At 39.4% G+C, this 25,831-nt stretch overlaps 1 protein-coding gene across 4 annotated transcripts in view; it reads right to left on the minus strand.

Moving 5' to 3' along the window:
- Nucleotides 1–1,969: 1,969 nt before the first annotated feature.
- ERMP1 (endoplasmic reticulum metallopeptidase 1) overlaps nt 1,970–25,831 on the minus strand; it is a 41,336-nt gene continuing 17,474 nt past the window's right edge. Inside the window, exons 5-15 of one of the 4 annotated variants that reach the window (XM_081151966.1) lie at nt 23,345–23,491; nt 22,600–22,692; nt 19,321–19,533; nt 18,249–18,469; nt 16,644–16,818; nt 16,057–16,247; nt 13,106–13,258; nt 10,471–10,673; nt 9,555–9,670; nt 5,623–5,786; nt 1,970–5,494 (exon numbers count right to left, since the gene is read on the minus strand). In XM_081151966.1, coding sequence (XP_081008092.1) covers nt 5,330–5,494; nt 5,623–5,786; nt 9,555–9,670; nt 10,471–10,673; nt 13,106–13,258; nt 16,057–16,247; nt 16,644–16,818; nt 18,249–18,469; nt 19,321–19,533; nt 22,600–22,692; nt 23,345–23,491 — 1,841 coding nt within the window. In that variant the 3' untranslated portion in view covers nt 1,970–5,329. The remainder of the gene's footprint in view (nt 5,495–5,622; nt 5,787–9,554; nt 9,671–10,470; nt 10,674–13,105; nt 13,259–16,056; nt 16,248–16,643; nt 16,819–18,248; nt 18,470–19,320; nt 19,534–22,599; nt 22,693–23,344; nt 23,492–25,831) is intronic. The other 3 variants (XM_081151968.1, XM_081151967.1, XM_081151969.1) reach the window with 3 other exon arrangements.

Consider the following 25,831-nt stretch of genomic DNA (forward strand, 5'->3'; position numbering starts at 1 on the left):
TTTCACTTAGTGTGATGTTCATCTTTGTATGTCAGTAATTCATGCCTTTTTAAGGCTGGATAATATTCCATTTTATGGATATTTGTTTAGTCATTTAAGGAATTGGGTGGTGCCTACTTTTTGACTGTCATGAACGATGCTACTATCACATTCATGTGCAAGTCGTTTCTGTGTGGACATGTTTTCAGTTCTGTGTAAGAGTGGAAATGCTGAGTTATGGTAACTAGTTAATTTCTTGAGGAAATGCCTAACCATATCCCAGAGTGCCTGTGCTATTTTTTTTTAGTTCCCACTAAGCAGTGGAGGAGGGTTATCCAGTTTCTACCGCACACCCTTGTTACTGTGTTTGGTTGTTGCCATCTGCGTTAGTATAGAAGTGGTGGTATCTCATTATAGATTTGCATTTCGTTTATGGCTGTCTTTTCGTGATTATTAGCCATTTGTATAATGTTCACATCCTTTGCCCATTTCACAATTCGGACATTTATGTTTCTGTTGTTGATTTGCAAGTTTTTATATATTTTGGATACTAGATGCTTACCAGGTACAAAGAGTAGTGTCCTGTGAAACCTTTCATAAACCGAAACAGCTTAAAGCAGAGAGTGTCCTCTGCTTCCTGAAAGTTTGTGCTGTGGTCTTGGCTTTTTTGAAAGACCTATGTAAGTACAGAAACAACTTTTTTTATAAAAGTGAAAGTCCTCTAATTTCTGTTAGCAAAAACAGGTACCAATGCCAATGTTTTCTTCTAAGAGTTTTATAGTTTTAGCTCCTACATGTTGGTCTTTGATCCATTTTGAGTTCATTTTTTGTGTCCTATGAAGTGAGGGGTCTGACTTTGCTTTTTTGTACAGGGATATTCAGTGTTCCAGAACCGTATACTGAAGATTTTTTTCCCATTGAACTGTCAAAATTCAATAGACCATGAATGTGTGGGTTTATTTCTGTACTGACTGTACTGCACTGACCTGTGTGTGTCTATTCTTAATGCCAGTGCCACATTGTCTTGATTACTGTTGCTACTTTGTAGGAAGCTTTGAAAGTATGAGTCCTAAGTTTTTCTCAAGACTCTTCAGGCTATTCTGGGTCCCTTGCACTTCCAAAGAAAATTTAGGATCAGCCTGTCAGGTTCTGCACGTGCACACACAAAAGGCAGCTGGGATTTGATAGGGACTATATTCAGTCTGTAGGTCTGTTTGGAGAATATTGCTGCCATCTTAATATTAAGCCTGCCAATCTTGAACATAATGGATCTTTAATTTCTTTCAGCCATGTTATATAGTTTGCATTGTAAACATCTTGTACTTTCGTTAAGCCTATTCCTAAGTATTTTATTCTTTTTGCTTTTGCAAATAGAATTGTTTTATTTTTGGATTGTTCTGTTAGTATGTAGAAATACAGTTGATTTCTGTATATAGATAGATATTGGATCCTGCAACACTGCTGGGCTCATTTATTAACTGTAATAGTTTTTTGTGGATTCCTTAGGATTTTCTATATAGATGTCACCTGCAGCTAATCTGGATGCCTCTTGCCAAACTGCCCTGGGCAGAACCTCCAGTACAGTATTCAACAGAAGTGAGTAGTGGACATCTTTGTCTTCTTTCTGATGTAAAGGGGAAAGCCTCATTCAGTCTTTCATCACAAATTATTAAGTTGATGAAGTTCCCATCTATTACGTTCTGTTGAGTGTTCTACGATGAAAAGGTGTTTGGCTTTGTCAATTTTTGTTTGCATCTATTGAGATGATCATATGGCGGTTGTCCTTTATTAAAATGGTATACTGCATTGATTTTTCAGGTAGTAAACTTTGCATTCTTGGGATAAATCCCACTTGATTATGGTATAGGGGTGATTATCACACATTATATTTTTACAAATCAAATAATGTAAGTAGTATTAAATATATATATTGATGTACTTCAAAAGTGGCTAGGATATTTTTTAAATAAAAACATATAAAGAGGCATTAAGTGCATTTTGGCTTTATTAGCCATAAATTCAACAAAGTATATTAGGAATGTCATTCAGCCATTATAACTTGTACTGAACTCTTTTGGGGAGTGGTGGTGCCCTTTCCTTATGTGGAGATTGGGATGAGCTCTTTGGCTGAAAGACAACTTCTTCCCTCCTTCCTGCCTCTATCCCCCAACAAAAGACCATTTTTATTAGTCCTTCAGTGATTTTCTTTGCCATTTGATATGATTTAAAACTGCGGAATAGCCCTAGCCGCTTTGGCTCAGTGGCTAGAGCATCAGCCTGCAGACTGAAGGGTCCTGGGTTCGATTCTGGCCAAGGACATGTAACTTGGTTACAGGCTCGATCCCTGGCCCCAGTCTCTCTCTCTTCCCCTCTCTGAAAAGCAATGGAAAAAATATCCTCGAAATTCAGATGCACCACCTCATTCCATAGCAAAAAGGATTCCAGTTTAAGTAAACTAACATTCCCATGTTGAGTTCTTTGCTCACATGACAAATTAAAATAGCAGTTATAACCACATGAACCATTTAGGCCTTTTAACAGCTTTTTTTGTTTGTTTTAAAGAGACTTTAAAAAGGCTCTGTAGACTTGAAATAACTTCATATATGAGGATACAGAACACAGACAATAAAGATCTATTTTTTGTTAAAGATACTAACCAGTATATTAAAAAAGTTTATTTCAGTAACATTGTAAGGCAACAATTAATCCTCAAGTCAGCAAACCAGTGAAAAGAAAGTGACAGTCATTCTTCCTAAAGTTTCCTGAGTTGGCAGGAAGGTTATGGCCCCCTCAGTGGTAACATTGTAGGAATCCTATCGTGCTTATTTGCATCTGCTGAACTGTGGAAACAAATACTTCATACAACAATCATTTTTAGGTTAACACAATGTAAATTATTTCTTAAAAGAATTCCTTCAAAATCACAATTCTTTACACTTTCCCTGAATGTGCAATACTGTGCTACTCACATTTAATTTCTGCAGGAAATGTGTTTTAGAAATGAGTTATTCAAATGATTAGATACTAAAAACAGAAAACTACTGAATTCTTAAATTTCAGAGGCTGCTGATCTGACAGTGGTGTGCTTATTAACAGAGCCATGATATAGGAATTACTTAACCATTTCTGCCATTAAAACAGTCTCCCAGACTATTAAGCATTTTGTTACCAACCTTCTATAATATGGGAGCTTTATAATGCTAAGGAAAACCATGATTGTTACTTAAAAGTAACAATATCCCTCCCAAAGGAAAAAAATCACAACACACTTGGGGTTTTGCCCTTTCTTTTCTAAAAATAATTTCTGGTAATCAGTTTCACATTACTCAAAAGGACAAAAAATGCTTGTATAGCCATCCCTTGGAATCCAGGTGGTGTGTTACAGCACCCCCTTGGATATCAAAATCCATGGATGCTCAAATCCCATATAAAAATAGCATAGTATTTGCATATAGCCTACATATATCTTCCCAACATTACTAATAATGCCTGATACAATGTAAATAGTTGTTATAACTGTATTTTTTAAGGACAAGGGGAAAAGTCTACAAGTTTAGTACCGATGCAACCATTGTAGGCCTAACTACATAGTACATGTCAGTAACACTTTTTTCCTGAATATTTTCCATCTGTGGATGTGGAACCTACAGTTGCAGAGGACTGAGTTATTACTGTTTCTAACTTTTCCTCCACAACTGTGATACCATACAAGCTATAAACACTTCAAACTTTATTACTGCTGACAGATAAATGTGGCAGGAGTCAGGCACTTGAAGCTAGTAATGTGTGGTTTCTACAAAGTAAAAAAAAAAAAGCAATGGCTCTGGTGTCCATGCACATCACAGCCAGCATGTTATCACAGCTCTGGCAGCAGCTCTGTTTGTGTGGGCCCAGTGAGTTTTAAAGAGCCACGAATTAGGCAGACAGGCAACATGAGGAGCATGATTAAGAAATCACAAGCAGCTTCAAGAATTTCCTCCCGTGATACACACTTACTATACTCAAATTTTTACTATAGCTTTTCTTTAAAATGTTTTTCGGGGGCCTCTCCTTTTACTAAACTCAGAATTTGTCTAACATTTTACATTTCTCAGCGAAATGTAAAAATGTAAAAGCTAGCAAAATTTACCACTGATCTCACCAAACCCTTCCACTGCTGGAGCCAGGAATCCATCAGAGGCACTGCTGTGATATGCCTCAGAAGCTACACGGCCACCTTCTTCAAAATGAAAAGCACCTTCAAGTCCTAGGGCTGCCATAACACAGGATCTGAACCCCAACAGGTACAGGGAGCTTGTTCAGGATAAGCCACAATCTCAACTTTCAGGAAAGCCAGCTCTGCTGGACAGTGAGTTACTGAGAAACCAATCTGGTCAGCTGGTTGGAAACAGAAAAATAAGGACCCTGTGCATCAATAAAATTATGCCCTTAAGGATTAACCTTGGATAACAGAAAACTCCCTCTACAAAACAAGGAATAAATATTTATAAAATGCTCAGCTGCTATGACCCCACTCTCCTCCCTCCCCAGAATAGCCACCTTGGCAACTCAATGCTCTGAGACAGGAAGTTAAGGTCCTACACTTGCACAAACAAGCATTCTGAACCAAAAGAACCTGTGAAAACCCAGAGAGGACTACAGAATTGGAGAGGGGGAACAGATACGCTTCAGAGGGAAACAGGCATTGAAACAACTTCAGAAAAGCATCATGACGATGGATTTCAGTGCCCACTCGTCAGGAATCACCAGCTGAACCCAGGCTTCCACACCAGGGGTTCTGGGCTTCACTAGAGACCCAGAGCACATGCTTGAAGTTGCCTGAAAAAGCACTTCTTCGAGCACAGGCTGGGACCTCAAAAGCCCGATGCTGCTTCCTGGTGACCTACAGCTAGGCCTCAAGGGGAACCATTACTGCAGTGATGACAGTTTACCCACCATCCACTGACAACAAATGCTCTTGGGCTTCAACTGGAAATGTCGTTTGTCTCATTAATTATGGTCTTGTAGTACTCTCGACATCTTTCATGACCCTCAGGGGACGACTGCTGAAGTGGTTTGTTGGCTTTTGTCCGTAAGGTCACATAAAGTGACATGTTAGTGCAGTGGCAGTACCCACATGTGCTTAAGCGCCAGGAAACTGGCATTTTCAAGTGTAAAAAGGCCATGTGCCACTAACCCACGGCATAGCCACTACAGTGCTCGGCCCTGAACACTGTTAGCCCACACAGCTCTTTGAACACATGCTCATTAAAATTCACTGAGTTACATTACAAATATCCACGTAGCGTAAGGAGAGACCATGTCACCGGAAGTATCCCACGGGGCATTTACTCAGGGCTCATTCACAAGATTAAAACACATAGAGACTGTAGGTGCACACCCAGGCAGAAGGAAACGTCCAGTCTGGGAACTTCGCTTTCAGAGCATCCAGCTGGGAGGATCTCTTGTCTTCCCCAGAAAAATAGTGCGCAGCAATCGCCACAGTGACTACTCCCTCAGGCTGTTCTTCCAAGACCTGGCAGAGAAAAGCAGTTAGTTTTCTAGCTCTATGAAGGCAGAATATTGATCCCAAGTATTTGATACTTGCCAAATACCACCTGGGAACCTGATCAATTGATAGCAGCAGTGCTGGGAAATTCCTACCTGTACTTCTATCCAGAACTGCCATGCAGAGGCTTGGAGTCCATGGGAGTAAAATACAAAGTAGTCCCCTCCTTTACTTGTGACTGGGGTGCCATTGCCAAGAGACCACTGAGAAAGTGTTGACCCTTTGTGGGTTCGAATGTACAGTGACATATGGCTTGGTCCTGTAACATAAGAGGAAGAAAGACCAGTTATAACTATCTTTTAAAAAGCATCAACAAGAAGAGCAGTTAAGCCACCACCCAAACCAGACTGTGAAGTTCATGCCCTTTATCATTTTAAGACACTTGTTGCAAACTAAATGGAGGTTTGCCCGTCTGGACTTTCCGTGCATGCCAACAAGGGTAAGTAATGAGGTACAGCAGGAAAGGCACAGACTTGACAGTGAGAAAACCTCGGTTCAAGTCTTGGCCCTGCCATTGAAACATCCAAGAACCTACCACTTGTGAGAGCCTTTCTTCAGAAATCTAGAGAACAGGCTTCATCGAGCCAAGACATAACTACAAAACCTATAGCAAAAGAACTGACACTGAGGATTTTAATATACCCAAAAATATTACTAAGACAGGTGCTGAGGTGTGAGGGTGGGAGACTAATGGACAAATGCTGCAGAAAACAAACATGAGGGAGGAGGAAAGTCTAGTGAGCATACTCACCCACACACATAGGGAAAGGTTAAATAATGGGCGATCCAAATAAAAATAATCCTTTTTAAGTTAAAGAGCAAAGATGACACCACAGCAAACAGGATATAACAATTAAAACATAAAACAGCGACAAAGATGGAAAGCATCAGTCATAAAATGTGATTAGATCTAACTCAGCCACTAAAAGAAAAAGGGTTGCAACTGGGCTTACAAAGCCAGACCTAGTCATACACTATATTCAAGAAACACACTTAAAGAGATTCTGAAAGGGTTAAAATAAAAGTATTTCAGGCAAGTGGACACAATTTTAAAAAGACCTCTGATATATATAAAAAAAAAAACGACAAAAAGCATTAAAAGTAGAGACACTTTAATACTAAAAGCTGCAATTCACATAAAAACTTAATTCTGCACACCAAATAACATAGCAACTACTTTATGAAGCAAAACTGCAGGAGATGTATATATAGGAAAACATACGAGACTAATATTCCACTCAGTATAAGACATCAATTGAACAGAAAACAGTGGTATAAAAGAGCTAAACAAAATGACCAGTGAAATAGGCCGTATGATATATGTATTAAATTTTACATGCTGATAATACAGAATATATCTCCAGTGGGCATAAAACATTCATAAAAAATATTAGGTCACTAAAGAAATATCAAAGTTCTATAAAACTGAGAATATTACAAATAACACTGACCGTAAATCAATAATAAAACAGCCTTCTACGTGGAAATTAAAGGTCTATTTAAAAGACTCGGGTAAAAGAGGAAGAAATAGGAACAAAAATTATGGAAATTTTTTTAAATAACAAAAATACTACACATACCAGAAACTGTTGGATACAGGTAAAGCAGTGGTAAGAGGAGAATCCATAGCAATAAACATTGTTTTCAGTAAAACAAAAGAATAAAATGACATGTAAAAAAGGACAACAAAGTTAAAAGAAAGCACAGGTTAGGAAATATGATAGATACAGATAAAAACAGACCTACCTTGAACAATCAAGTCTGTTATTTTTTTAAATTAATCAGATAACCAACCACCAGGCTAACTTGATTAAGAAAGAGACAGGAGTGGGGGAGGGAAATGGAGCAATAAACAAGTATGCAAAAAGAGAAATAAAAATAAAAAGAAGTTTGTAAATCACATCGGACTACTTTGCAGAACTCTGTACTAATAACTTTGAAAACCCAGATGAAATGGATACTTTTCTAGGAAAATACACGCGACCAAAACTGAACACAGAACTATAAAGCTTAAGCAGACCAATTATCCTAAAAGTTAAGAAGCTACCCCACAAAAAAGGCACCAGGCCCAGGGTGGTTTCAGAGAGGAATTCAAGCCAACTTAACCAAATGGTTCCAATGCTCCATAAACTGTTCCAAAGCATTGAAAATTAAGGAAAACTTACCAACTGTTTTCATGATATATAACATTATGATGTTTTTACATTTATAGTGCATAACACTGATACTTAAATCTGATAGAGTAACACACACACAGACCAATATCATACATGAGTACTGATGCAAAATTTCTAAATAAAATATTAGGAAACATCCAAGATCACATTAAGAAAATAAAAAAAATTTTTAAAAATACCCAAAAGAAAAAAACCTATGATTATCTTTACAGATGGCTAAAAAAAGCCTTTCTCAAAATTAAAAATACTTAGAAAAAAAACATTCAAGAAATGACAACTGATGAATGTTTGCTTAACATGATAAAAATAATCTACCTTAGTCCTAAGCCTAGTATCTTACATAATAGGAAAACACTAGAGACCTTTGTGCTGTTATCAAGAACAAGGCAAGAATGCTACTGACTATAGCCATTTAGACAAATCAATTAGACACATAAGAATTGGTAAAGCAGAAATAAAACTACATTTGCAGATGATACGCAGTAGTCAACAAGCTATACCTAAGTCTGTTTTTGTATAGCTCTCAGGCTAAGAATGGTTTATATGTTTTATTCATTAATCTTTTTTTAAAAATTTATCTTTATTGTTGAAAGTATTAAAGTTATCCCCCTTCCCCCCACCAAATGATCTGCTCCACCCCCATGCCTTCCCCATACTATTGTTTGTGTCCATAGGTTATGCATTTATGCATATAAGTTCTTTGATTAATCTCTCCCCACCCACTCCCCACCCCTATTTTTTCAGTTCTCACCTGAGGATATTTTTATTAACTTTAGAGAGGAAAGGAGAGAAACATCAATCAGGTGCATCCCATACACACCTGGACCAGGGATCGAACCGAAACCTAGGTATGTGCCTGACCAGGAATCGAGCCTACAACCTTTTTGTTGTATGGGACAACACTCCAACCAGTTGAACCACTGGGCCAGGCTACAATGATTTATATGTGTTTAAAGTGGTTAACAAAAAAGAATCTACAACAGAGACATGGCAAAGCCTAAAGTATTTACTATCTGGCCCTTTAAAGTTTGGCAATTCCTAGTATGCCTGGAGAACCCTACAGTATCAAGATTAACTAGAAAAATAAAAGATTCAGTAAGGTAGCAAGATATAAAATTGACATACAGAAATCAATTACCTTCATACATACAAATTATAACCCGTTAAGAGACATATTGGTAGAGAAAACTCCCAATTATAATAGAAAACCTAGACAAGAAAAATGTTATAAAACTTGAGAGACAAAAGTAGGTTTGAACAAATGAAAGGAACATTCCAAGTTCGTGGATAGGGAGACTCAACGTTATAATGTCAGTTCTACTTAATTTATAAATTTATTACTATATTCCCCCAAATACCAATAGCAGTAGGTTTACTATTAAGATTTAATATTGAAGTTCACATGGAAAACATGCAAAAAATAGCAAGGAAAACACTGAAAAACAAAAACTACAAAGGATCTTAACTGTCCCAATCATTCATCTATAAGCTTCTATAATTTAAAGTGTGGTAACTGGTGCACAGACAGACCTATACATACACAGTCTAAAAAACCTTTTTTTTCTGATTTCTTGACATTTGTAATCACAAAACATAGGGCTGCATATGTGCAACTTGCCTGTCAAGAACCTGCATTTTACAGGAATTCTCCAAATTGTGCATAAAGGATAGAGAAAGGTTTGGATATTTTTTGTGCTTCCCATTAAATGTTCTTTCAAAAATCATAATTAGCTGCAATTGCTTTTAGAAACGCTAAGCTGCTGGTCACTATTATAAATCTGAGGAAAAAACACTCATGCTTATTAAAAATTTTAAGAACTGAAGGCAAGAAGAAAAAACTCATTACTTACCTGATGCTTCAAAGGTCAGCTTTATGGAATCCCAAGGTGTCTGTTCTTTGGATATAAGTCTGAAATGAACAGGTTCTCTTGGAGAAACTTCTGAGGCAGGAAGGTACCAGTTTTTCCTATTTGGAAAGGAATTCAGTATTCACTATTTCAAAAATATTTAGGATGCTTGTGTTCAGAATATATGAAACACATTTTGAGGCATGAAAATAAACTCTGATAGATATAATGAATAATGCCAATTCCTCTGAAGCTCAGGTTATTGCAAAATAAAACCTTCCCAAAGTTAAGAATAAAGGATCGTAGGGTGATCTTGAATTTCCTGCCCAAACCATTTCTTCTCATCTAATCCTCCACTGCCAAATGATAAAAATTTCCCAGAAATGAAATAATTTGAACTTGATGCTTAACTGCTACCTATTAGATCAGTTAAGAGGACCACCCTTTCTAACTACAGTGGTACCTTGGTTTTCGAACGTCTCTGTTGACAAACATTTCGCTTTACGAACACCATAAACCTAGAAGTCAATGCTTCGGTTTTCGAACACACCCCGGAAGTCGACACATGCCACATGGATCCCACTAAGTGCAAGATCCTGAGGCCTAGCTGTCGCCTGTTGATCACTCAGTTTTCAAACGTTTCAGAACTCAAACGGTCTTCTGAATCAAACAGATCACATTAGAAAACCGAGGTACCACTGTACTGAGGTTTCTACAGGAAAGAGTTTAAATTTGAGAAAAGCAAAACCACACTGAATGCTTCATCTCACTAAAGAAATAGAACTTTGGCAGTGATGGAAAAAAACAGTGTGAACGGCACTTGACTCTGTTAACCAGTTTAAATAATGAAATGCTGATACAGTGGTAAGACCTGAGAACAAACTAACCCCCAACTGAAGCAGAAAAGTAGTGAACCAACCAGATTAGAAAGTGCACTGGGAGATACCATGGGAAACCACAGAGGGGTGCGTCCTCCTCACAGTGAGCTCGGATGGTGTCATTGATCTCTGGAACCTGAGGTGTGACATGAGACATTCCAGTGTAGTCAAACCCGTTGATCCATATTCCAGAGTCTCGTTTAACTACTTGTCCATCCAAGTCATGAAATGTTCTTGTCATATGCTGAAAAGAACAAGACTGGTGAGAAAACTACCGTTTCAACTCCTTCACCCACTTCCCCACCCCGGATTAAAAACTGAGTAAGTCTGACAATACCAAGCGAGTGGGTGTCTGTGGAGCAACAGGAACCCTCGTATACTGCTGGGGGCAGTGTGTGCTGGCACAGTCACTTTAGGGAACTGTTCAGCATCACCTAGCAAAGTTAACATGCACATACCCTTCAAGCTAGCAATTCCACTCCAGAATATGCACCTTAGAGAAACTTCTGCAAGGTACTAGAGTCCTGATTCAACACTGCCATCTTAGCAAAAACTGGAAACAACCCAAATGTCCTTTAACAGTAGAGCGAGCAGACCAATTGGGGAAGTCATCCTAAACAGAATTCTGTTCAGCAAGGAAAAATAATGCACTACAGTGACACGAATCAACATGGAAGAGTCTCACATGCTCTTAGGCAAAAGGGTATTTATGGAATGGCTTTACCTGTAAGAAGTTCAAAAACGGGCAAAACTGTATGTTATGGTTTAGGGATTTATACATATGTGGTAAAATAAAAGGTAATGATTAACTCCAAACTTTAAGATGTTGGGTGAGTACGACTTTGGGGGCTGGGGAAGACTTGGATCAAGAAGGGAAACTTGATTTTCTTAGGTACTGTTAATGTTCTTTCTTTTAAACTCAAAGATGGATTGTTTTATTATTAGTTTTATTTCTTAAAAATATTTTTTGGCTTGTTAAATTTTTCTTACAAATATATTTCTATATTTAAATTTCATATAAAAATTTTGAAAACCATGAACACTAGAACTCCTTTTATTATTTTAATCTTCATCTTAGGATATATTTTCTGTTGCTTTTCAGGGAGAGTGGAAGGGAGAGAGATAAAAAGAAAGAAACACTGACGTGAGAGGGAGACAACTGGTTGTCTCCCATACACACGCACCCTGACCAGGGCCAGGGATCGAGCCGGCAACTGAGTTACATGCACTTGGCTGGAATCGAACCTGGGAATCTTCAGTCTGAGGGCCGAAGCTCTAACCACTGAGCAGAACTGGCCAGGGCTAGAACTTCTTTTAGACAAGGGCTTAAACAGTAGATACACACACACACTTCCCTCTCAGTGTTACACGGGGCTAATTCATGTGCAGAGAAATACGGGAATCACAGCTCACCAACAGACGACAGACTTGTGCCTAACAGAATTCTAGGGAAGGGCACCATGTTCCACCTGGAATAGCTTCATTAACAACAGAAAGCAGCCTGAAGAACATCAAACAGGAAAAGAAAAGGATTGCACAGGGCAGGGGCTGGTGACCTATAGCTCAGGGCCAAGTGGTGCACTACCATTTTTATAAATAAAGCTTTATTGGAAAATGGCCATACTCATTTGCTTAGGTATTGTCTGTGGCTGTTTTCACTCTGTAAAACAGGAGCTGTAACAGAGACCATATGACTGAAGATCTTAAAATATTATCTGGCCCATTACAGGAGAAGTTCACCAACTTCTGGCACCAAGGAAGAAGCAAACCCAAAATCCAAGCAGAACAGGAGCTTTTAAAACTAAAAATCTGGCTTTTCCTAAATATTACTGATTTAATTAACTATGAAAATTAGAAGACATTATGTTGTACACCTGAAACTAATAAAGTATTGTCACAGAAAACATTAAATCCCCTAAAAATCAGCTGTTCTTCACCAAAGGTTTTGCAAACTGTAAAATGTCACATAAAATGTATCACAGTGTCTCCTCCGGTATATAAACAAGGAATAGCTGGCCCCTTTTCAAAAATCTCCTGATATTTAAGTTCAGTTATTATTATTACTTATGCAAGTCCCTCAATGAACTACCTAGGGTGTGCCTCTGGCCTTTCCGTCAGGCTCCCACCACCTCTCCCAGGGAAGAGGCCAGGGAAACGCACCCTCCTCCTTTCCCTGCTCATAGCTCCAGCTCTGAAAAGTTTGCAGAAAAATTGGAAATATAAGAAAATTCTAAGTCTCATTTTATTGACCACATACTACTTTGAGAGTTACCTAAGATAATTTTACTACCATTTTAAAATAGCTGTTTTGTTTTGCCAGTTAATAGTTCAGGTTTTTACTGGCCTACAGATACTTTCCAGTCTGTACTTCTAAAGCTCGTTACCCCATGATACATGTTTGCTGGTCGTTCCAAGTGGGTGCATTCTCACAATCTGAGCAGTAGTAAAAACAGCAAGCAGATGTTTCCAATTTGGTCTCTTGGGAAATGTCTACCTGATAAGATTGCCTATTGATGGTCAGTCTTTTTCCTCACGGTCTTACACAGAACAGTTGAATACAACTAAATAGGTCAACAGGAGAAATGTCAGTTGGTTTTCCTGTTGACTAGTGAAGCTCAAAACACGCAAGGCTTTCCTCTCCAGAATTCCAAATAGCTCACGCAAAACTGCTCTCACCTGAAGAAACACTCTCTTTGGCTTCGGACTGGCAGGATTGGAGCTGTATGGGAAAAAAGTTCCACTGCAAACAAGGAGGAATGTAATTGTACACACCAAAGTCAAAGTTAGCATGGTTTTTTTGGTGCTTTTGGCAAGGTAGATGAAGTTAATCTGAAACACAAAAATAGAAAGATTAACACTGGCAGAAAGGTGGCTTTAACTGACTTTATTTTGTGACAGTTATGTGACAATGAAGAAAATTTATCAGCATGTGCTAACGTACTGCAACACCCATTAAACAAAGCACTAATTACAAAGGACTTCCATCACAAGTCAACCTAGATAAATGAGAAATGCCCCCTTTTCGACGGGCAGCCAGATAGCAACAGGGAAAAAGGAAACTGAAACAGTGTCTCTGCTCAGTTGGCAAAGAGACTAGATGATGTAGATCCACCGCCAGTCAAACCATGACCTCATTTTACTTCCTATCCTCTCAACATGCTGCTAACACTGCACAGCAGACTATTTAACTACCAAAACATCACATCAGGCTTAAACAAACAGAGGTAAGCTTTTAAGCATAAAATGGCCTATTTCAATAAAACTCAAATTTCATTCATGATGCTTTTATAATGTGCCGCGTTGGATCCATTTAGATGTATTTTCAAGACTTTGCCTATGTTCCTGCACATGAGGAAAAACTACAATATAAAATCATACTGTCCCTCCCTTCAGTGCCGAGTTCACCAAACTCAGGCAGGAAGAGTGTCTCAGTCTAAAGGTGGCAACCAAAATCCTAAATATGCTTATTAATTGTAATGAAGTCACTGAATTAAAAGTTGTAGGGGGCACACATGACTTAGATCCCTTAGGGGTTCTGAAGGAGCCACTATGAGAAACCATGATCTAATCCCAACTCCCCCCTTTGCCCTCTCCCCCTTACCACTACCTTCTAGGGTCAATAAGTAGGGAAGAACATAAATATGAATATATTTTTGAGATGAGAATAGAAAATTTAGCAAATAATCATGACCTACCATATACTCTACTACATAAAATTAAAGAATTTTATATCTATAATGTTAAAATATCCCATTCAGTATAATCTCCAAAAAAACAATACTGGTCTTAGGTAAAGGATCTTACATTTTTACACTGTGAGCACAGAAGTAAGTTTCCAAGGACTCAAAGCAGTGAGTTAGCAAAACACAATTTGCTACCCCCATTTCACCAACATAACCGTGACAGCCCCAGCATAGGTGAACCCCCAAGAAACCTGTTAACTAATCACTTGACAGAAATGTAATTGCTTGTTAACAAATATATTTGCTAGGACTAGAAGAATCCCCAAGGACTAGAAGAAAAGCTCTCTGAAATATGCATTGTGTTTCAATTCTCCATTACCCAAAGAGAATGGGCTCGCTATTAATAAGCCACTATCTTTTAACACACATAAAACAATGATGGGAATGGTAACCCACAGCATCGAAGAGCAGCAGAGCTATTTCACATAATGAAAATTGCATGAGGTTTTAAAGTATCCCAAGAGGTACTCTTAATAAAAAGCTTTCCTAAAAAACATGATTTAGAAGATAATACACTTTAACCCTCTTTCTTACAGTTTCCGAGATTCCATGCTTTGGGGTCGTTCTCAGAGTTCATCTTGAACCCTTCCACGTGGAACAGGAATGAAATGCCCATTCACTGACTATCATTTAAATACTCTGGGGAGCCCCGTCCATAACTTAGCTGACTCTAGATTAGGAACATTTTAGGATTTTCCATCCATCTCTGCAAATACCAGTAAGGATTTTAATCACTATATTAAGGGTAAAATGGCTGGCACACTCAGATTTCTTTTAGGACTAGTACAACTGACCTCAAATAACAGTGTGCATAGGGATTACAAGACTGTTTATGCCCTTGCACATACAGCTATTTATTGGCTATTTAAGGGCCTTGCATGGATACCGCTGGTCATGCATGTGGTATTCTGACCTGCTATCTCTAGATCCTAACGTCCTCCACACAAGACGCCCTTCACTGTGTCAATATGAAAGAGCTCACTATCATCTCCACCGAGGAAAGAACTATAATAAAAGTCACAACTACTTTTTCTACTTGGTCCCCTAGCTTCAAACTTCAGAGTGTGCCTATGGGCATTTAGTAAATATTTCTTGTTCTTAGGAATTCCAATGAAAAGTGCCACAAACAGACCTGCCTCCCGGGGCGGGGCCCGTGTCCTGAGTCCTGGAGAGTGTCTGCACCATGCAGAGGGCAGAACTCTGCTTGGAGCCTTCTCTGACCATCGGGGGCTGGTCATCAACTCTGGATCAGGTCCTTCCTTCCCTCTGGGAGAGGCCCCAGGGAAGAGAAATGGGTGGCAAAGGTGGGACACTCCAAGGGCAGGACACTGATAAAGCAAAATGACAAGCCTCCGATACTCTTTCATTACTTGCTAAATAAAGGCATTTGGGGTTATAGGTGTACATCTCTTGAGGAAACAGACTCAATTAATGAACTTGGCTGTGCGAACAGTAAGGTAAGTAGACTGGTCACGGAAAAAGCCCCATCAGAATTAGTCTTCCTTTACTAACAGCACTGATAAAACTATGTATTTATTATCACTGCCCTCTAATTAGTAAATTCAAGACACTATTAGGAATCATTCCAAAAACTTACCACCAAGCAACCTCTACCAGTCCTCATTTGGTAAGCATTCCGCAAATTCACATTCGGGTCATTTGAAAAGAGGGATCAGAGGATTTTGGAGGATGAGAGGGCAAAAATAACAGAAACCCGATTCTACATTTTCTTACCATACCAAACCCACAATATGCACATCCATTCACTACTTCTTTCGCTTAAGAATTTCTCAATAAGTTATAAGCAACACTATTTCATAGAACGGTATGGCTAAACTCATCACATTTATATAAAACATAAAATTAAAAAAATTTTTTTCTTACAAAATAAGAGGAGAGAATCATTGTACAACCAGCCAAAAGAGAAGCCAGCACAACATCAGGTGGGATTTCCGAACCACTCCTCCCCAGGATAGGGGTAAACATCTCAAACACCGCCCAGATGAGGTACAATGCATAAAGGTAAGGAATAAACATTCCCAGAAGGTAAAAGGCAATAAATTTTCCTCGGGCACCTAGGAAAAAAGAGAAAGAAACCATAGATTCTGAAATTCTGCAGTGAGAGATCTGTTGTTCAGTACGGGTGCACCTTGGCACCTATCAGAAATTAGGTTAGATGTGACTCTTGCCCTTTGGGTATACATTATCTAGTGAGATAAAACACTTTCACTCAGAGAGGCTAAAGTACAAATAAGAATTAAACAAAATGTGTAAGTAATATATTAGCATGTGTTCATAAACGTGAAAATGGGATAGGGTATAAGGTATAAGATAAAAATCGGCATGATCTGAAAATAAACATCTACAATTTAGAAAACCTTCCCCAAAAGATCAAAAAAAGCAATAGTCCCTGGAAGCCTTAAGTATTTTAAGGTATTTTCCCATTTTTATCAAAACCAAAAATACCCTACCATGCTGCTCAAAGTCCTTGTGCACACAAAGCTTTGTGAGCAACGGAAATGCCACCCAGACAGCACTAATAAATGCCGAGCAAAGTCCTTGATAAGTGAGAGCTATAAGGGAACCACAATTCACAAACAGCGGGATGTCAAAAAACAGTTCTCCCAGATACTGGTCACTGGCGTTCTGAAAGAAAGAAACACACACAAGAGTCTCATTCATGGGCCATTTATAAAAGATACTCTATTTTAATACAATTTCCACTGTTCAGAGGAGCTACACATTTTGTTTTAAGCAAGGTCTATCCTTTAGCTACCACCTATTATGAAGTAATAAATTCAGATGGCTGTACAGGAAAGGGGATTTAACAAGATGGAGTAAAAACATCCTTGTATAAGATCTGTGTTCCTCCACCAGGCTATGTAAGTAAACTTTGGAAATGTCATAAAATAGAAAAACAGAGTCTCCTAAAAACATTCACTTCTGTAAGCTTTCCTATTTAGATACAACTTCCAAGGAATTTCAGGCAAACTAGAGAAATGGCCTGTGAAGGAGTCCAGCCGACCCTCTGTATCTGCAGATACTGCATCCACTGGGCTCAACCAAGGACAGATCGAAACTACTTTCTTAATGTTACATTGTTACTGAAGGGTACTGAACATGCACTGACCTTTTTCTTTGTCATTATTCCCTAAACAATACAACTGTTTACACTGTATTAGGCATAAGTAAAGTAGAGATGAGTTAAAGTATACGAGAGAATGGGCTTAGGTTGTATGAAATACTATACCATTTTATATAAGAGATTTGAGCATCTGAGGATTTTGGTGTCCCGGGGGCCTGGAAACCGATCCCCCAGAAACACTGAGGATGAGAGTGTAAGCTGCTGCAGTGCCACAGACAGCACACCTGGAAAACTGCAGCACTTTTAAGCAAATGGCCATCTGAGATTTTGCTTGATTCCTGAGTTTTTTCTATCTCCATCTGGTCTTGCAGTTCAGTGATTTTCAACCAGTGTGCCACAAGAACTTTGAAAACACGCAATACTTGACCATTTAGTCAGTAGCACTGACCTCTTTTCCCTTAGACTATGAAATAAAAAAATGACAACAGCCAACACAATAGCCATCCGGTGTGAATCAAAATTATATCAATTTTTTTGTCAGAATGGCAAAAAAATTTTTTTTTGGTGTGCCACAGAATTTTAGTAATTAGTTTATTTGTGCCAAATACGGTCATGTGCCACATGATGATAATGACAGACCACATGTATGCTGGTAGTTCCATCCCATTATAATGGAGCTGAAAAACTCCTGTCTCCTAGCGACACTGTAGCCGTTGTAATGTCACAACACACTGCTCACGTGTTCACGGTGATGCTGCATGGCCATTCTATAAAAGTACAACACATGCAATCACAGCTGGAGGCTCTGCCACTTAGGTTTGTGCAAGTGCACTCAATGATGTCCGCACAATGATGAAACTGACCAACGGCACACTTCTCAGAATGTATCCCTGGTGTTAAGGGCACGTGAGCATACGATGAATCCCACTTGAGTTTTTCTTCAATCCTTGAAGGCAGCAAAAAGAAATCAATAAACATACCTAACACTTACCACATAATAAAATCTTTTTGCGAGGGTATGTATAAATATTATTTTGGCTGCAGCAGCAGTTCCATAAAGACAAACGGAGACATAGAAGTGGTTATACCATGAGAGAGACTGTCCAATCAGAGAGATGAACACTGCTATAATGAGGACGGTCACCAGACTAGTGAACCAGCTTATCAGAGTGATACCAAGTCCACAGAAGAAGTCCTTCCTGTAGTTAGCCACTAAAGAAGAGAAAACACAACGTGGAGACCACCATCTTTATCAAACAATCTTATAACCCATCAGTAGAGTTAGAGCAAATGTTAAAACAGAGAAATTACTATGTAACTGAAAAGTACTGAAATGGCCCAGGCATAGGTTTGTTAAATTCTAGAACAGGGAAGGCATAAGGAATAATATTTAAGTAACATTTACTGAGAATAATTTACTAAAGACTCAAAGAGATAAGTCTTCCAGGAATCGTTCAGCTACGTTCCTGCCTGGGAAAGTGGGTCATCTTAATCTGCAGCCCTTCGGGATGCTTTGTGTACTGAAATAGCGAGAATGGAAAACAAAGTTCCCATAAAATCTTGCTAAAAGAAGCTATCACTGGAAAAGAAGGAGCACAGGAAATAACTGGTGATAAAGGATTCTTTAGATTAACTGCTGAATATTTTATCTCATGACAGCACGTACCAGTTTAGACTATAAAACATTTCAAGCAAAAGGGGATCAATTTACCTAGCAGCAGTTCCTTCATACTTCAGAACAGTGTGCTATCGGTCAGTAACGTGGACAAGATGTTTCAACGGGACTTATCACTAAAAGTCAATCTGTACAAACCATTTTTCAGTAGTTCCTACATGGTACTTCCTATGGAGTGCGTAAGTAGATAAAAACTGCCTGCTTTACCAAGACTAGAAGTATACTGAGCCTGTTAATCTGATATTCATTTAGAAATTTCTTACAATATAAATCAAATACTTTTCTGAGGATTTTTATCATCTTGGAAGGATATAAGCAAAAGAACTAAGAAACTTCAGGCAAACTCTATACCCATGCCAGCACTGCAGTTTGAGGGGAAAATACTTACTCTTATGTTTGGGCTGTAACAATTTTTTGCCCAGGTACAGAACAGCAGCCATTACCACCATGCAGTTAATTATGGAGCCAACGCGAGAGGGGTAGGCAATGACAAACAGGCCAAGCACATCAAAGAAGACCATGTTCCCATGGCGATACTTAGAAGAAGAAACCAACATATCAGATGTAGCTAGATATTTAAGAACTGCTAAAATGTTGTCACCTATTAGTAAAGAAAAGAAAGATAAAGTTGAATAAGCGGTCCAGTTCTGAGTAAATAAATACCTAAAAAGAATGTGTTAAGAAATAGCTCACTACCATCTTATTGCTCGACCCTACTTTTCTTACTAAATTTTTCAAATAAGCTCCAAGCTCCTACACTCTGTTTCCTCTCCACTTAGAAACTCACCCGACTGGCCTTCATCCCTTCCCACCGATTAGAACTATTCTCTGACCAGTAATACCTTCACTGTTGACAAACACAGCAGCTGCTGCTTAGTGCCTCTTCATTTACCAGGGATTTAATGCAGCAAGTGCTGCTCTAGAATTCAGTGGTGAGCCAAGAGACAAAGGCCTCTCATCAAGCTCACGGACACCAAACATGTTATTAAGAATTAATAAGGACAAATCAACAAACGACACGTGCTGGCGAGGGTGTGGAGAAAGGGGAACCTAGTACACTGCTGGTGGGAATGCAGACTGGGGCGGCCACTATGGGAAACAGTATGGAGGTTCCTCAAAAAATTAGAAATGGAGCTGCCGTTTGACCCAGTGATCCCACTTCTAGGAATGTATCCTAAGAATCCTGAAACATTCATCAGAAAGAATATATGTACCCTGATGTTCACAGCAGCACAGTTTACAATAGCTAAGGTCTGGAAACAACCTAAGTGCCCATCAGTAGATGAGTGGATAAAAAAGCTGTGGGACATTTACACCATGGAATACTACGCAGCTGTAAAGAAGAAAAATCTCGTACCCTTTGGGACAGTATGGATGGACCTGGAGAATATTTTGCTAAATGAAGTAAGCCAGGCAGCGAAGGACAAATATCACATGATCTCACTTATACGTGGAATCTAAAGAACTTAATAAACTGATGAACAGAATAGATTCAATGAAATGGAAGCATAGATGAGACTGACGAATGTCAGAGGGATGGAGGAGGGCGGGTGGGTGGAGGGGGAGAGAGTAACCAAAGAATTTACAGGCATATGTGCACAAGCCAAGGACACAGAGAGAGGGACTGGGGAGGGGGATGGGGTGGAACGGGTCATTGGGGAGAAAAAGGGACATCTGTAATATTTTAAACAAAAATAAAAAATAAAAAAAATAAAAAGAATAAATAAGGAGCCCAGCCGGGAGTGGTTCAGCGGTTGAGCATCGACCTAGGATCCAGAAGATCAGGGTTTGATTCCCGGTCAGGGCACATGCCCGGGTTGCGGGCTAGGCAGCCGATCAATGACTCTCTCATCATTGATGTTTCTATCTCTCTCTCTCCCTCTCCTTTCCTCTCTCTGAAATCAATAAAGATATGTTTTTTAAAAAATTAATGAGGAATGTCAATTATATCTGAGTAAAAACAATGAGGAGAGGTATTCGAGTTCCCGAGGAATATATGGGAGACTAATGGAGTCTGAGGAGTCAGAGAAGCAACCCTGAGGAAGTGATAGTTACAGCTCGGGACAGTGGGGGAGATGGTCCAGGCGAGAACTATGCAGATGAAGGCCCTGAGGAGGGAAAGTTCCGAAAACAGAAACGAGAGTCGTGAGGTGAGACACTCATTAGCTATGACAGGAGCGTCATTACCAGGCAGAACCCGGCACATCAGAGGCCTGCAGTGAGTGTATATTATATCAATGAATGAGTTTGAGTTTAACAGAGCAGAAAAACGCCTTGAATGACTGGTGCTCATCCCACCCCTGACTTTCTCTTCTTTCCACTTAGGACACCACACTGTCTTACTGCAGGATTTCTAACATTGCTCCCCTGCCTCCCTAAAAATGTGTTTTCCCAAAAGCTCAGATTTAGTCCCCTACCTCTGCTTTGCTCTTCCAAAAACACCTCCATTCTCTGCACTTTCTGTGGTATTCCCTATGCCTTTCACTCCCAAACCCGTGTAACAAGTTTTGCCAGGAGCTCTAACACTGTACCTCTATTTGCATCTGTTTGGCTCACAGTGCTCATGGTCTCCCCCTGTCACTGCTCTGGATGAGGGTCACCTTCCCGCAGCCCTGTTAGTCAGTGGCACATCTTTCCCTAGCCAGCGAGGCTTTACACTTTGCAGTCATCTTTGCTGCCGTCCATCTGATTCATTTTCTCTAATTTGTCAAGTCTTGTTGAACTTACATTCAAAATGTATCTAATTCTCCACCCTCCACTCTCCTTTCTATCTTTTGTCAACACCACAGTCTAGGTCCTCATTATTCCACACCTAAATTATTGTCTCCTGGCTTAAATTACCCAGCTCACGGCTCTCCGCACTCTCCACCATCCACGCCGGACAGCATCATGAGCCTGGCAGCATTGGAAGCCATCGTTCATACATGTGCTCAGGCCTTTAACGAGTCCTTATTTCTACAGCATCTTCCTGCTGATTTTTAAAGCTGCCTACAATTTTCTCTACCCCTACACTTCTACCTAGTTTCCCTCTATTTCTGAAAATACAACTCCCATTAGACTGTAGTCTGACAATCTACTCACCGACAGCCACCCCCTCCACCCCACCCCTGCCAACACACAAACACACCCTACCCATGCCGGGCTCTTACTTGGAACATACTCTCCACTGGGCCAAATCCTACCAACTCTTTAAAGCTCAACACCAGACTCACCTCCCCTGACTACTCCACATCTCTCTGGAAAGCACTTTAACTCCCTTGCCCCTGTGCTGTCCTGACACATGTCCTATAACCCTCTCACCTGCCCTCACCACCCAACCTTGGATCAATGTAACTTTTCTCCACCTGGGCAAGCGGCCCAAATGTGTCAATGCCACCCTCCAATGTACAGCTTTCATTTTGGCAACACACTCATCGCTCAGCAATCCTACCATAACCCTGGGTCAACTCCCTTTCTAATTCCCCACAATGAAGTCTTACGCTCTTAATTGCTAAACTAGACTTCAAGGCTACACTTTAAGCCCTCATATCTCTATCTCCAAAACCCCAGCTCATTCATACCATACACTGCCTCCCTAATGCTCAGGCCACAAAATACTTATAGATTTATAGGTCATCCCTAATATTCCATCTTACCATATATGAAAAGTCTAAATTAGAATACCAACCTGCTCTCTGAATGGAATCTGTTAGAATTCTGTCCGCTGTGTCATACTTGGTGTGATAAATGTATCCATTCTCAATAAAAGCTAAGTCTATTCCTAAAACATACACAAAAAAAGGTCATTTTGCTTTAAACATCAACTTGTTTTAGGCCTATTTGTTTAATATATCAAATTCCTAAAAGACCAAATGTCAAAGGAGAGGCATGATTGCTTTGTCACATTTATGGATGAAATTCCCTTCCAAATTCTTATAAAATCTAAAGCTGTGGTACATAACTCAATACAGGAGTGAGGAGGTATACTATTACACATTACAAGTCACACAGCAAAGACTAGGAATACTGAGCTTGGGAGGTCCTAGAATTTTGCCATCTATATCCTTGCCAGGCCAGAACCAAATTTTAACTTAAAATAAGCTGTACAATCCACCAAGGGTGGTGGCAAAGCAAAATAGCAATGAAAGTGAAAGATCCCCTAAAGGATCTGTTACCGTCTTTTGGGAATGAACTGCCAAACAGTTCTCCTCTGTTTTTGTCACAATGTGGGGCAAGATGACATGTTCTAGAAAAGGCAAGTATTTAAACTAAACTAGAGCTTAAAAGAAAATATTAGGAACTTAGTTTCAGTGAGTCAGAAAGCACAGCTCTCACATAGAGAAGGTGCTCTCAGAAAATGCTGTTTACTCACAAACTTCCAAAATGTAAAACTTGCTATAATTAAGCACTGTCACACATAACTGACAAAATACCTGGAATGTTCCCAAAATCCCTGTAGATGCGGAAGTCAGTATCTGAAGGAATGATGCCACTCTGAAAAACCTCCTGAGCCACCACAGATGCAAAAGGGTGTTTAGCTGCTGAAACATAAGCTTGGACCAACCAAGGATTTTCAGGACCTGAAATGAAACATGGCAACATAAGGTTAACACAGTAATTTTTTTAACATACAAATTTTTAAAAATATATTTTTATTGACTTTAGAGAGAGAAAAAGGGAGAGGGAGAGAAAGATAGAAACATCAATGATGAGAGAGTCATTGATCAGTTGCCTCCTGCACAACCCCTGCTGGAGATTGAGCCCGCAACCTGGGCATGTGCCCTGACCAGGAACCGAACCTTAATCTCCTGGATCATAGATGATGCTCAACTGCTGAGCCACACTGGCTGGGCCATACTAACTTTTTAAACACACCTAAAGTAGTTACTGTGGTGGTTTGGGAAGAAAGGTCCAGAGTGGTTTGGTTTGGTATTGTTAATCATTTTTTTCTGTATTGCCCAACATTTCTCTAGTAAATATGTATGACTTTTAGAAAGAAAAATAACCTTTCAGAAAATAAAATTATTTTTAATTATAAAATAACATTATAAAAAGTTTTAAGTTTAAAAATGAAAAATCGTTCAAGAGTCCATCATCCTAAGAAACTATCATCAGTTTCATATCTTCATTTTATATATATATCTTTATTGATATCAGAGAGAAGAAGGGAGAGAGAGAGAGAGAAACATCAATGATGAGAGAGTCATTGATCGGCTGCCTCCTGCACGCCCCCGACTAGGGATCGAGCCCGCAACCCGGGCATGTGCCCTGACTGGGAACTGAATTGCAATCTCCTGGATCCTAGGTCGATGCTCAACTGCTGAGCCACGCCCGGCTGGGCATATCTTCAAGTTTTTTTAAAAAATGTATGATTGTGTGTACGTAGCTATACTCATAGGGTATATATACTCTGTACATTGCTTTCACTAAACATTATGTTAAATGCCTTTTCCTATGTTGCTAGATATAATGGTCATTTTAATAAATGCAAAACACTGAATATACCATAAAGTTCCTTATTACTACTGTTTATAATTTTTATCATTATTGATATACTTTTTTCAAATGTGGCAGTTTTCTCTTTAGCATAGCGAGATAAATTGTATTATTGTTCCCAATTATTCACTCCTCCCTCCCATGTAGCTTGTAACACCTCCCTGTGGAAGCAGCACATATACTTCTTCACCCTATTAACTGCAGGCTTGGCCACGTGAATTGCTGTGGCAAGTCAATTATGAAGAGAAGAGACATGAACCTCAACTGAGACTTTTAGAAGCCTTCACATGGTCCATCCCTCTCGTTAACTTTGGCCATGAGATCAATTCATCCCTGACTGGGGCTTCTCCTTCAGCCTGGATCCTGATACGGCAAGGTTGCAGGGCACATACAAGAATCAACCAATGAATGTATAAATAGGCGGAATAAGTTTCTTTCTCTTTCTCTCTCAAAATCAATAAATTTTAAAAAAAATTTAAAAAGAATTTCACCAGACAAGTGTAAACCTTTTTTTTTTTTTTTTGGTTAATCCTCACCTGAGGATATTTTTCCATTGATTTTTAGAGACAGAGGGAGGGAGGGAGGGAGGGAGGAGGGAGGGAAGGGAGAGAGGAGGAAGGGAGGGGGGAGGGAGGGGGGGAGGAGAGAAAGAGGGAAACACTAATGTAAGAGACACACACTGACTGGTTGCCTCCCGCACACACTCCCACTGGGGCCAGGGATCGAGTCTGCAACCCAGGTACATGTCCTGACCAGGAATCAAACCTGCAACCCTTCGGTTCATGGGCTGACACTAACCACTGAGCAACACTGGCCTGGGCACAAAATTATTTTTAAAAAGAGTCTAATGGAAACCCTAGAACTAAAAATCTTAATAACTGATCTTAAGAATTTTAAAAGATGGTTTAATACAAGGTTAAACACAGCAAAAGAAAGGATTATAGGTTAACGAATTAAAGCACAGAAAGAAAAAAGTATGAAAATAAGTATGAGAGACCACAGTAAAAAGGTCTAATATATGACTAACTGGAGGCAAAATGCAGAGGCAATGCTGAAAGAGAGAATGACCAATAATTTTCCAAAACTCACAGAAAACATTGAGCTGTGAATTCAAAGAGCTCTACAAACCCCAAACAGAATAAATATAAAGAAAAAACACACTTAGCACCAAGACCGTTGCTTTTGAAAACCATTATCCACTAAAAGGAGGTGGTTCCCGCAGAGAAATGGCTAGTTCCAGAACTGGGGCTAGGAAAAGACAAGATAAGTCGGAACATCTTGTGCCAGAAAGCAAGAAAATGCTCAAAGGGGCGGGCCAGAGGAATATCAAAAGGTCTGAGACCCTAGTTGAAGGCACTGCCTTTGGTCTAAATTGGAACAATCCATGCATGAAACTGATAGTAACAATACATAATATACAAAAT

This window comes from Miniopterus schreibersii, assembly GCF_964146895.1.
Source record: "Miniopterus schreibersii genome assembly, chromosome: 11".
In the NCBI taxonomy this organism is placed as follows: domain Eukaryota; kingdom Metazoa; phylum Chordata; class Mammalia; order Chiroptera; family Miniopteridae; genus Miniopterus; species Miniopterus schreibersii.